A 14292-nucleotide genomic window follows, 5' to 3' on the forward strand; every position below is an offset into this window, starting at 1 on the left:
TCATGTCACTTGGGGTGGACTGCTGTCTTTGTATGTCTTAGTGGCCTTTACTCCAGCATGTGCTGACACAATTAGTATGACAAAGATGTGTTGCTCTGTGAGTATGGGTTCCTTTGTGCTCCTATACTTGACAAAGAAAGTACTCAAATATGGAGATATGAAGATAACATACAGATTCTGATTTCTTCGAGAAATCAATCTGGATTTAAATTACAGTTTGCATTAGCATCCATATCATGACACTAAAAAGAATAATTTTTGACAATGATATATGTCACAATATAACAAATATATCCAAAGTGAAGTAAAATTGATCATTATCATTAATTGTGTTCCACTCAGACAAAACTTATCATGCGTGTAAAACAAAAGCTCTAATAACTGATTTTGCTGGTATTTGTGTCCAATTTCATTGATTTATACAACAGATTTTGGCAAAGTAATAACACAATATGATAATATCATCACAGTTTGATTCCACAGAAAGTTAGGGTCAGGTTAAAGGATGCGTGTAGGGATTGGGTGAAGGACAAGGAGATAAACATAGTCAAAGAGTGTCCTCATAAGTACAGCTTTACAACTTTTAGCTTGTGTATACGTGTAATCTTGTGTGTGTCCATGTGCACGTGCCTCTGCCTCTATATTGTTTAGAAATAACGAGATTCAGTGTTTTTTGGATTTGACTTGGTGCAAAAATCAAAGATGTTCTTGTCTCCTCCCATCAATGCCTATGTCACTCACTCCCACACACACACACACACACACACTTATCCACACCAGATGACGTGCAGCTAGCTCCATGCCCGAGTAGCAGACTGCGACACAGCGTCCAGCTCCCTCCCTCCCTTCCTCTCCCTGTTTCTGCAGTCCTCTCCTCTCCTGTCCCAGGCAGCATTGCTCCCGCCTCCCCCTGCAGCCCTGCCTGACTGCTCATCAATAAGCTGTATTAGCCCATCACTAATCATATTGCGAGCGACAGAGAGTGAGAGAGTAGGGCAGCCAGACTTTGTGTGCATCATCAGTGTGTGTGTTTGCGTGTGTGCAGTTGGCGAGGGAGGAGGGAGGGGTGTATCCTAGCGAGGAGCTTTTCCCTGTTGTAGTAACCAACCACACGCCGACTGCCAGCCATTACTTCACTGCAGCAGCAATCAGCCCCTCCGTACTTAGTGAACCAGACACACTAACCTGTCTGTCCCTCCTCCTTTCTCCCTCTCTCTGCATATTCAGCAGAGCTGCCCTCCTCTCCTTCTCATCACTCTGCCACTCCTGCGGCGTTGCTCTCTGCTTGAAGGGGACACTGGCCTGCTCCTCACCCACTGATTCTGCATGACTGTCACAAAGGTAAGACTGCTTTGGATGGGGAACAACTTTCAGCATGTCACCAGTGTTCTGGGCTTGGGGTTAGATTGGAATGTGAGGGTTATTTCAATTGTTATTCTCGTGTGTTTGTGTGTGTTTGTCTGCGGAGGAGTGAAGATGAGTTTTTGAGTAGTGTTGGAGTTGCCGGGAAGCGCAAGGTTATCAGGATGCCGCTGCTGCCTGAGGATATGTGTTAATGTGTATGACTGTGCTCCCATTAGAAATGCAGTCCGGTTATGATAAGACCAAAATCAAATTCTGTGATTGCATTCTGTAATCTGCAGCGTATTACAGGCAACAATTCATTCTGGGTATGAGAAAGTCATTGTTTTTATCTGTGTAGGAGATATAAACTTTATTTAGATGAGACTCAGAGCAGAAATTGAATGTCAGGCCTGGCATTTGAAGACTTAACTGTCTCTTTTAGGTGATGTAATTTTATATATGATTACCTTTCAAACTCATACTGCTTGTACAGGACAGATATGTAGTGTTAGTGATAGTGTTTGGCAGGTTTGGTTGTTAAAGGTTTTGTTCATTTGTATCATTAAGAATATGAGAACTGGTAAGCAGGTCCCCATTGATTTGGTGTTTTGTTTGCTAGCAGCTTCGGGGGAATAAAGCGCATCCCCTACAGCCCCACTGTGGCTTTGCCAAATAGTGATTTATAATACTAATTAACAGAAAGATTGCCATTACAATATGCAAATTCTGGTTTACAGCAGATTTGTGAACACCTTACATGAAAACATGAGAGTATTTTTTATTTTGGAAGCATCAGTATATTTTAGACATAATGTACTTCAGATGGCTTGTACCTCATTTGTTACTTTAGACATATGCGTTATGTATATATAACACACACACACACACACAAATATATATTTGTGTGTGTGTGTGTGTGTGTGTGTGTGTGTGTGTGTGTGTATTCCTTTAACATAAACCACTTGGTAATATTGACTGACACAATACTGACACAGCAAAGCACCTCAAGATTAGTGTGTGTATATATATATATATATATATATATATATATATGTATATGTGTGTGTGTGTGTGTAAATAAACTGAATAAAAAAACTGTCACATGATGGGAACTCAGCCCCAATCAAGGGATGAGCAGCTGGTTCCCACAAGGCAAACCACTAAATTTTAGGGTTAAGATATGGTTTTTGGTTAATGTTAGGGTTCAGATAGTACAAGATGGTTAAGATAATGGTACTGTAATTCTTCTGGGAATGGATATAAGACAATGCAGTGTCCTCTCAAGTTACAGCAACAAATATGTATGTGTGTGTGTGTGTGTGTGTGTGTACTTCTACAGCTATCTTCCAATTTGATTTTTAGATGTTTGGAGTGAGGACTTTTTTGGACAGTGAGGGCATTTTGGCTGTTCCTCTCTTTCGGACAGACCTTTAAAGGGCTGTTAGAGGGTTCAGACTTGGTTTTAAGGGTTAGACTAGAATTAGGTTCAGGGTTGGGGTTAAGCATTTAATTGTGATGGTTAAGGTTAGTCTAAGGGGCTAGGAAATGCATTAGGTCCATTGGTGTTGTCACAACGATAAAACTACAAACATGGGTTTGTGTGTGTGTGTATGTGTTTTATCAGTCTCAAGATGATCCTAAAGTTGTAGTCTTAGCCCAGTTGACTGTTTATGTGCACCCAAGTGCATATTGGTGGTCGTAGTCTGCAGCAGTCGGTTGAATCCTCTTAATCAATTAACAGAGAGACAGAGGGAGAGAAACAGGAGGAGACACACACAGAGAGGAAATTAGCACGCCTACTCCCATGTAGAGAATTAACCTGGACCAAAATAGATGACCTACTGTAGACACAGGACAATGGCCTATTTACTCACACTTATTGTCACATACCTACAATTTCCACACAAAACTTGTGTTAATACAGAATGGTGTAGTTATTGTACTCTGCCCTGCAGTCTCTTAACACAAAACCACGCAAATTCACAGACGACTGCTCTCAAAGTACATTTTTTTCCTCCTGTGTGTGAGAGAGATTGTGTGGGAGGTGTGTGTGCTGCTACGTAGGTGGATGCTCTCCACAATGAAAACTGAAAGAGAAAAAAGGTCAGGCGCTCATGTGTTGGCACTGAGCCAAATCCTAAATCTGACTGTAGACAAGGGCAAAGGCATCGAAGCAAATTTTAATGAATACACCCATGATTGTTTTTGTCTTTGCTTTCATTTTGATTCCTACCTGCAATTGTGAGAATGAGCTGAGGAGGAAGGAGTGACGGAAAACAAAAGGAAAGACTGAAACATGCTTCTACATCTCTGTGCAAAAGGTATGAAAGCACATTACCCAGTGGTATCTAAAAGATGATGAGTGTGTGGGAGAAGCAGAGAGAGTCTAGGGAGCTGTTTTCATGGCTATGCCTGCCAACAGCAGAGAAGTCACCTTGGGAGGGATACAGGACAAGAGCTTCTATGCTGACGGGGCTGAACAGCCTTCTACCCCACAGCACACAGATATGGACTGACAGTATTCTGGAGAGACAGTTCCTGAAATGCCTGCTTAGTATCAGACCAATATTTGCATGGTTTGGCCTGACCTCTTGACATTACAGTAAAGATTTACAATGATTTGCAATGGGGACATTTACACATGTAGCATAAGCATGACAGCAATATCATCTTTTTTAAATTAGCCATTGTGTTTATGTACTGTTTATATTATGTTGGCTCGTTAGCACGTTGGTATTGTCACTTGGATTATCTGCTTACACTCATTAGCACGCCTGCATACCTGATTAATCAAAAACTAATTTAAAAGCTCAGATAAGGCTTTAAGTGAAGTTTCTGTGCCCGTATTTATTAAGTTACAAGCTGTTTTTTTGCTGTTAAACATTTAGCATCAACAACCCTTTAAGTGGGACAAAAGTACAAATAGAATATTGATGCATCAACAGATTTTAAATATCAGGTCACTCGTTTAAATTTTTTCGAGAGATTCAACAAGATTTAGGCACGTATAGCCGTGTGCTTATGTGACATTTTCATGCCAAAATAATCTAATAATGATAATGATGATAAGAGTTCACATTAGTGGTGGTCTTGGGTATGTTTGTTGATTCTGTTGTATTCCTGACTTTGCATGTTACTCCTTTAAAACACTTAGAACCAGAATCTGCATTTTTACACTAGAAGGTTTCTTAAAATCAAAGTATTAACACACTTTTTCTTTATTATCACACGTTTTCTTTCTCTACCTTCTAACATGATAAATGTGTATTGCGTATTTATACATGTATCAGGATACTGCAGCTAGGCAACGTGTAATGGTTATTGTTCATCCCTAAACAAGTACATCCAGCAGGGTTTTCCTAAAGCAGAAGTACTGATTAAAATATAACTAGCTAGCTAAATGTAAACCTGATGAGCATATGCAGATTGCAGTAGCCAGTACTGGTTATCTCAGAAATTGGGTGGGATAGTGGGTGCCATGGCACCCTGGGGTGCCTTAATGATTGGCCAGGGGTTCAGCAAGATTAAGCCTATCATTGTTGTCTTATTGTGCTTGTTTAATGACTTTTCAAAACTTAAAAAAAATCTGTGACATGTACATTAACTGCGTTTTCACCCTTTCCGGCATGGGAGTTTTCAGGAAGTCACCAGTCAGAAAACTAGGGACCACCACCGCAAGATTTGGAAATATTTGACACAGTGACCAAAGCTCAAAGAAATGCTGATACATCTCAGCCCTCAACACAGTCTGACAGGACTGAATCTGAGCTGACTAACAACGCTAAAATCAGGCTTAACACTATTCGGCTAACGTAGAGGGTTTGACTGCTTGTGGAAGACGGATATCCAACGCTGCCCAACAGGACATTGCCAACATCACACATGAGCAATCTGGTTCTCTTATATCTGGTACTCATGAAAACAGGACAAGAAACAGGCTGCCAAGTGGAGTCAGACCTGTGGTTTGAGCTGTCTCCCCACATCACCAGCAGGCTCACATGCCCATTAAAATGCTTGCAATCCTCTTTGGTTTTGTTTTGTTTGTTTGTCCTCGACCGCCTTAAAGTAAAGCTAAACTCAGATGAAATAAAAGAAATTCCAATTCCAATGTCAATTATTATTTTTGCATATTTCATTTTATTTATTGTTTATTTATCTATAAATCTGCATAGCACCTGTTGGAATAGGCCTGAATCATTTGTATAATCAAATAATATAATATAATACAAAACTAAAATTGTTAAAACCCATAAGTATCTGCATTCATATATGCAAAGGTTCAGTGACCCCCCCAACCCCGTGTGTGTGTGTGTGTGTGTGTGTGTGTGTGTGTGTGTGTGTGTGTGTGTGTGTGTGTGTGTGTGTGTGTGTGTGTGTGTGTGTGTGTGTGTGTGTGTGTGTGTGTGTGTGCGTGCGTGCGTGCGTGCGTGCGTGCGTGCGTGCGTGCGTGCGTGCGTGCATGCGTTTGTCTACTGTATAACATAAAGGAATCCTGCTGACCAGAAAGCAATGAAAATGTGAAAATGTCAAATCTATGTATGTCTCTCACTGTGACAGAGAGAGAAGCTACCATTCACTCCTCATTGAAAATAGGTCATTGCATGTTTAAATCCATGGCGTTTGCTTTCAAACATGGCCTTACTGGACCGAGTCGTCTGTGAGATGGAACCATAAGCTCTTTAGCTTTTTAACGCCGACAGTTTAGTCTACTGGCAGTAATTTCTTTGAACCTGGAGGTTTATCCCGTATTGCTACCAAATATCATAATACCTCAAATTGAGCATCATAATATGATTTGTAAAATACTTTTGGGTAATGCATTCCTTAAATTGCTGGATGATGTTATTATACTGCAGGGTTATATGTATAACCATGCCAAATGCTGCAACCAGTTTTAACACTGCTGAGGAGTTGCTAAGGAGATGGCACCGCTCACTGGAGTTTTCATGAATCTCAATACAAAATACTGCAAAATACAAATTATGTTTTAGAAATATCTAAAATAGATCAGGCTGGTGTTTTATGCAGGTTTTACCGCTAAAAATTACATTGTTTGCAAATTGCTTTTTGATTTTGACAGTATGTGTATTGTCAACATTTGCTTCCATTAATTTCCTTTGCAAATAGTCTGGGCGGATGCAGTACCTGAAGCGTCTGAGTCTGTCAGGTAACCTATCATCATTGTGTGGAAATGCCTTTTCAAATGCGTTTGAGCTTTACTGTGACTTATGTGCACAATGTTCATAATCCACTCTTGTGATGTGAAAATGGGTAAATTATTATGATGAACTAAATATGAAAATTATAATGAAAAGAATATGTTGTACTTACTTTACACCTCTACTGGTGTAGAAGAAAACTGCCATCACAGCTAACACATGAGGATCATTATTATTATTCTATATCTGGACACTCTGTTCTCATTTGCTTTGTGATTGCATGTATGTCTGTGTGTGTATGAGTGTGCAGACGTGGGTGGGAGGGCACAAATGTGAGTTGGCAGACACATTATTAGTATGTGTAGGTGGGTGGATAACTTCCATCACTACTACTAAATCTGTACAGAGTGTTAGAGGTCTTGCGATATCGGCAAAAGAGCAGAACTGTTTGGCTGCTGTCTTTTGACCTAAAACTCAGCTCATCTGAATGTGTGTCTTACATCCTCAAGACTGCTTGACTTAATCTCAAAGAAGGCTCATGAAACCCTGCAGCTCACAGCTGCTCCCTTCCATAAGATATAAGAAGGAAGAACAAACCCATACAGTAAAACTGCTCAGTTTTTGGTTTGTTCAATAAAAGACCGCTTCAGTGTCCTCCAACAACACAGGGGGCAACAGAGGCTAGCTCTAGCATTGATCGTTGCCCTGAGCTACCTTCCTGTCAGTTTTAGTTTTGCTTTCACTCCACACGGCTCAAGGGAGAGGCATAATGGCCACAGTGGGATTTCTCTGTGCAAGAGACTGACCTCTCCAGGAGGCTGAGGTCAACCAGCCCTCCGTCTGCCAAATGACCTCCAGCCAGAGTCGTTGGGAAATAAAAGCACGGAAGGACTGAATTCTGTTTCATATTCAAAGCAATTTTCAACCATTTAACAAACTATTCAGCTGTCCCATAAAGTATAACAGCAAGCTGCTGGCATGGGAAGAGTTGTTCAGAGCACTTGGACTGTTCTTTAGAATACCCCTTTGATTAGAAAGCTGTGATTTGCACGGCAACCCCTTAAAATGGTCCAGTTGTTTTTGGTTGGATACCACAGAAAGAGCAGTGTGCCAGGGCTGGGAAGGGGGCTGGGGAGACGGACAGAGGGACACTGAGGGAGGAGAAGAGTGACTAAGATGAGGAGGGGGAGGACTGGCCTTCGGAGTACCCCTTTTTGTTCCTTTAGACACCAGCAAAAATGCTCCCCAGCTAACACTAAAGGGAGTCCGGGTGGTGATAAATGATTGTCTATTCCCAGAGGGCGGACACACACATACACACACACACACACACACATATTTATGCATGTATTACTATACATGAGAGGACCCGTTATGGCTTCCTTCCTTATCTGTCTCATAACTCTAACCGTAAGCATCTGCGCTGCACCCTTAACCTCACTCTAATCCTATTTCAATTTTAACCCTTAAACTAAAAGCCAAGCCCTCAAATAAGGTTTTGCAATTGCTTTTGCCCAACCAGAACACACTCCAGAATGAATGCATAAAAAAAGTCAGACTCAGGCATTGTTTTTTTTAATTTGAACCCTGATGAAGACCTGCTAAGATCAAAACTGGTTGGTTTATTTCAGTTGTTTCAAGAACAAACCATCTAGCTAAAAACATTCTGCTACTCAAAACATGAGTGCCTAAAATTTGTTCTTATGCAAATTTGAAGATTTCGAAGATTTGATGAGCAGCACTGCAAATGCACTCACTTTGCCAAAACGTCTTGGTTCTGCCGGTCTCAACGTCCGCCCTCGTGAAGATAAAACTACAAGAACACACACGCATGTACATGCTTGCGTCTCTCTAGCAGAAGCTTTATATTTAACCATACTGACGTGAATACTATATAATTCAAAGTAGCCTTCCAGCTGTGTTAAGTGTGTTTTCAATTATATATCTGCAAACACCCCAATTATGAAGGAGGCCCACGCTGCTCTGATGTAAGGCGCACATGTGTGGTTGGAAAGACGTCTGAAAGCCATTTTCAGTGTTTATGGTGCAGCTTCTGCTGTTAACTGTAAGGCTGTCAAGACTCTCATAGTATTAAACGATTCAAGATATGTTTTAAGATATGAATGCTCTGACAAATCGTAGTGACTATTTTGTTTCACTTCTATATGTCTGATCAAAATAGAAAATAAACATTTACTGCTGCACACATTTACACACACAAATCCAAGCACATCCACACTTTAACAGTCTAAATTCTTTACTCAGGGCACCTCGCCCACCATAAATCTTAATTGAGTCTGATTTAGACCACCGGCCATTTGTCAAGCTTAATGTTTACCCGCACACTCTCTCTCACACTCAGGCACACAGGCAGACACATTAAACTGAGGGCTAAATCGCCACCCTAGCAACCCAAAACTTGCTATTCCTGCAGTAGAAAATCTACACATGTTAGCAGATTAAGAATACTAAATCCAGAATTAATCTTTTTGTTTCTCATATTCACTCTAAATGGAGCCAATGAAAGAATTAACAAGGGGAGAGCAAGTTGTGTGTGTGTGCGTGTGAAAAGGGGGACAGACAAAAAGTGTGAGAAAAAAAGGGAAATAGTTGTGAGAAAGCCACAGAAAAGCATTCACCGCAGGAAGACATTCAGATCTCATGAGCTCATTGCCTGTCAGAAAGCTTCCTTACCCTGCTCAATGTGTCTGTCTGTCTTTGTGTGTGTGTGTGTGTGTGTGTGTGTGTGTGTGTGTGTGTGTGTGTGTGTGTGTGTGTGTGTGTGTGTGTCTGTCTGTAAAAACTGTACTTTTCAAATCTGTGCGAAAAGCCTGTAGTGTATTTCCAAAAGCGTTGGGAAGCCCTTCTTTCCTCGTGTCGCTGCATGAATCATTCCTCCGCTGCAAATGCATTCACACAACCCAGACGCTCACATAGTAGGTGACTTTCTCTCCAAAGTATGACTTGAATTCATTGCGAAACTGCACAGAGGAAAGCTTTGTTGCGGCTTTTGTTGGATGAAAGTGTTCATTTTTGGGTTCCCCTTTGGGAGGTCGCTGGAATAGAAGAGGATGGAATCATGTGAAATTATTTGTGAACGTTCTCCAGAGGAAATAAAGACACAGGAGAGAGTGACCATTAACGCCACCCCCTTTCCCCTCCGGCCGAGATTAGGTGCACATCCCATGGAATCTGTGTGTGCGTCTCTGTGCATGTGTGCAGTCTGTACAATCAGGACATAGGATGTGCTTCCTGTTTGTGGGGCTGGGGTCAAGGCAATAAGTGCATTGAAACAGATGGGGGTTTTACTTTGTGTGCGCAAGTGTGTGTGATGGTGTGCAAGGGGTGGACGGAGGGTGAAAAGTATTTTGTGCACTGTAAAATTCCCATAGTCTGGTATCCAACACTGAAGTGTGAGCAAGGTGAGATAGTTACTTAATTCCAAAGAAGAATTTTGTAGAAAATTTGTTTGCATTCAAGAAAATGTGTTTATCTCACAGTGTTCATACATTTTTTACAGCCCATGTATGAAGAAAGTGGTAGTAAGGCTCAATACTAGTTTTAGATTTAGATTTTTTGCGGTTACTCATTCTCCTAGGTGGATTCAAACCCTGTGTCAGCCCTCCTCCTCCGAGCAATCCTCCTTTCACGTATTCAACCTTTCTTTTTTTCCCTTCACTCCACTAATGTTTTACATATCACTACAAAATCTCCAATTTGATCCTGTCTCTTGTCTCCTCTTGTAAATGTCCTTTAGGCCTTCAGTCTGTTTTGTACGTTAAAGCTGCAGCTACCTGCTTTCTTTTTATATTTAGCTGTCTTTGTCTCTGTCTTTCTTTTTTTCTTTCTCTAAGTCTCTGACTCGTTAAGAGGGTCCTAAAACTCTGTGGCCTCTGTGGCCATTACAGCAGAGTTATAGTGACACAAGAGGCTCTCTTTTCAGACAGTATCTGGCTTTGGCACATTAAAACAAATTGAATAGCTTGCAGCAGCTGTACGGGTGGTATTTATGTATCATAAAACTCAATAGAAAAAAGTAATGGCCATTGAATATTATAATACTTTCATCAGTCTTTAGTCCCAGAGGTGATTATTACACTTTTACGGGTGCCAACTGTACTTGCTGTCCTTTGGTACACTCATTGTTTTCTCGTGCAATCATTGATTATCCAGGATCGCACAAGATGTCGGTAATCATTACAAAAATCTCCGCTTCTTTGTTTCATTGTCCGACTGCTCATTTCTTTTTCCATCCAACTGGTGTGGTCATGTTGCTGTGGGAGGGCTGTAGTCAACCAAAGAAATTATTGACTGAAATTCTGCCTACTCTTCAATCGGTCGATTGGTTGATGGGGGAAAATCTCTCTCTCATTCACACATACACTGCAACCCTGAACTTGTGTAGACATTACCCAGAAGAGCTGTATGTGAGACAGTGTCTGAATCAGCTGGACCAGACATTAAACGGACTTTGCTCTGCCAGGAGCAAAGCTGAAGGATTAAGAAGCACTTTCTCCTGATGGATATAACACCAGTGATTGTCCAACCAGTGAGAATTTGGTTGGATAAGAGCATATCGATCAACTTATCAACCACCTGACCAGAAGATGTCAGGCCTTGTTGCAGAAATTTCTTGAGTACAAATTGATCATAATCGCTAAGAGTAATGGCCATATGACCCACAATGCATCAAGGTGGAATCATCCCCAGGAAGCAATCTGTCGCTTTAACAGTCACAGTGGATGTGAAATGACTCAATTTACAGAGCTTTCCTAGCTAGAACTGTTCTGTTTAGTGAACAGAGGCACTGAGAAAGGAATGCACTGTTTGAGTATCACTACAGCTGCACTGGTGACACTGTGGCGGTCAAAAATGCAGCCCGTCGCAATGCCACTGCAGTGAGAGTCCGGGTGGTCCGTATTTTCACTGAACAATAGCTGCCTGGTTGGGAGGCCTGATGAAGTGTCATGGAATCTACTTACATAATTTTATCCCACATCACACGCCCAGTCATGAGGCTGACAGTGGCAGTGCATTTCAGTTCATCAGTTCATTTCTTGCATGCTTAAGCAACGTCAACTCACATTTGAGGCACGTTCTGTCATCGGTGCAGACGCCCTGTGATTTGTGTGTTTCACGTGGCGTGGGGGGTCAGGTACAATGTGCTGTGATGTCTTGTGCCGGTGATAAATGTGAACATATGAACATACAGATCATGAATGCACCTTTGTGTGCATTATACTGTAGGATACTGTAGAACTGTGTGCTACACTGACAGTGCTGAAGAGTTGAGTGAACATAAGAGAGCAATGAGCGGGGAGTGGGGCAACGAGTGAGAGCACATCCATGGTGGATGATACCACCACCCACACTCTCTCTCTCTCACACACACACAAGCACACACAGACATCCACGTTGGAGTTCATTAGGGTCATATTCAGCTCTGTTTTTCGCCTATGGGCACTGATAGCAGTGTAAATATAGATAATACTCTCTCTGCAGCACAAAACACTTCATGTTTTTCATTTCCATCCCTCATATGCCTTCTGTCTTACTGCACATGTCTACTATCCTCTATATTGAATATATTTTTGGTAACCTTGCTACCATATATGCTATAATCTCTTCAACTGCTTCGAATGAGATGCACAAAAACTATTAAAAACGATATTTTGAGGGTAGTTGGTCATGGTGGTTATCTGTTATGAACAAACTGAAGAGCTCGTGAGGAGATCACATGAACCATAAGCACGTAATCCTCTTATAAAGGCTACAGTATATGGTGAAAGTGTCAGCTCTGAGCCACAGATAAAGCCTGGTATGTCAGCAGTTTGTTAGATGAGTTTGGCCAAAGCGAGGCTTGTTTGACGTGAATTGACTGTAAGAGAGATCAGGCAGCAGGTGGCACAGAGAGCTATTGGTGCTGCAGAAAACTGGGTTCAGTTCAGAGGTCCTTCAGAGCTGGCTCTTACTGTTTTTGTTTGTGTTCATAGGTGGGAAGTTGGTAGTAGTTGGTAGAAGAGAGTGTTCTTGCTGCACTAGTGACTCCTAGTGGTTGTCAGGGTGTCCTGCGGAAAGAACGGGATCTGGAGCAGGTAGCGCACGTAGAACAGCTGTGGTGAGCTTACAGGTGAAAAGAAACACCTGGTTGATCACAGGAATCATTTGGCTATCTTCACCCTCCTCAGACCAACAGCGAGAGGTTAAGAAAGAAAAAAAAGGACAAGATAAGAAACTAATTTTAGATGATGTAGTAATTTTAAAAACCCATTCTGTATAATTTGAAGTTTATATGTGTGTGTGTGTGTGTGTGTGTGTGTGTGTGTGTGTGTGTGTGTGTGTAGGCAGCAACATGACACTGCATCACTAGGTTAGATTTAAACTGGAATTAATTTCACAGAACTATTGTCTGATTCTTCCTTCAGATATTCTTCATTACGACAGAGAAACATCAGTACAAATGTCTATCGGTCTTTATTTTTGGAGAATTTGTTCGTACAGTACTTTCAGCTGTCTGGATTTCCATTGCTGTCTCTATGGAAACACAGTGGGTATGCCTGTCTGTCTAAAAAACAACAGTCTAACAAGAGAGGCGTGAAAACAAAGAGCCTTTAGAAATTATTGGACATTAGAATTCATGCTCCTCCAGTCATGTCAAACACAAACTGTATTCTCTGCTACTTTTAATACATTGTTTTTTGACATTAATAAAATATATTGAACACTAAAAATTGCCCATTCATGCAGAATTCTAAACCAGAAACATGCTTTGGGCTTGAACTTTCCAAGGACAGTGTCCTGTACATTCCTTTCTCCAGTTTGATGAAGCGTCCTCTTAAAACAAAAAAAATACTCAAAGTGGACTTTTACCCTAACCCTAATAATGCTGTGTTGATTTAGTGATAGCAAGCTGAATACACTTTGGATTAGACGACAAAGTCAGTTGCTCAGGGAAATCCTGTGGACGCCACATTGCTGTGTATAGACCTACTGTATGCATTTTCTCTGTGTTATTGTTTACTGGACGGATTCACCAGCTGAGAGCCATCTGTCTCTGCATTCCAGCCCCTTGCGTCTTCACCGTGGGTGCTGACAGCAGCTGAGAGGGTTTGCTGGGTCTATGGTGATGTGCCAGGTCATTTATTTCTGTAAATGGTTTGTGGAAAGAGATGAAGTAGAGAGGAGGATGCCGTATAACACAGCGGCAAAGACGGGGTGAGGAAAACATGCAGAGATCTGATTAAAATACAGCTCAGATCAAAGCATTGCTTATAAAATTGTGTCTTCTGAGGTGTTTTCTTGCATTCCTCCACAACGAGATGAATAATGTGACAACAGCAACATTTGGAAGCTCCATTTCCTTAAATTCACACATGAAAAACTTGTGCGATTATGCAACTAAAAGAAAGCTAAAGTTCAGGAAATACTATGGTCATGGTTAAATAAGAAGAACTTAAAAAAAATAATAAGAAATAAAATAAAGCACCATTATACAGTATTTTTGTCATTAAAGTAGAATGGAACGATTCCCTGTCGAGTAAAGGGGTTATTAGTACTGCCTATCCCACAGAAATTTAACACCCCATCCTGGGCTCTTTGCAGCTTTTAACTTGTTGTTTTGCCTTGACGAGTGGCTGGTGAAGAAAATCACAGACTGTCTGACTGAATCAGGGATGACACATCATTTGACAGCTAATGAGAAAGTAGATTCCAAAGGGATGCCCCTGTTGTTCTGTTTCTGCTGGATGTGTGAGTGTGCATTTGTTTGCAAAAACATCATCCTTATAAC

The 14292-nt window shown here is 41.2% G+C and overlaps 1 protein-coding gene across 2 annotated transcripts in view; it reads left to right on the top strand.

The window, feature by feature from the left end:
- Positions 1-1178: 1178 nt before the first annotated feature.
- Positions 1179-14292, top strand: part of coro2ba (coronin, actin binding protein, 2Ba) — a 47728-nt gene continuing 34614 nt past the window's right edge. For both annotated transcript variants that reach the window (XR_006006853.1, XM_041937504.1), the window contains exon 1: positions 1179-1341. Coding sequence is in view for 1 of the 2 variants with exons in the window: in XM_041937504.1 (XP_041793438.1) it covers positions 1327-1341 (15 nt within the window). In the remaining variant the exon portion in view is untranslated. The remainder of the gene's footprint in view (positions 1342-14292) is intronic.

The sequence above is a fragment of the Chelmon rostratus genome, chromosome 1, assembly GCF_017976325.1.
Source record: "Chelmon rostratus isolate fCheRos1 chromosome 1, fCheRos1.pri, whole genome shotgun sequence".
Taxonomy (NCBI): Eukaryota; Metazoa; Chordata; class Actinopteri; order Chaetodontiformes; family Chaetodontidae; genus Chelmon; species Chelmon rostratus.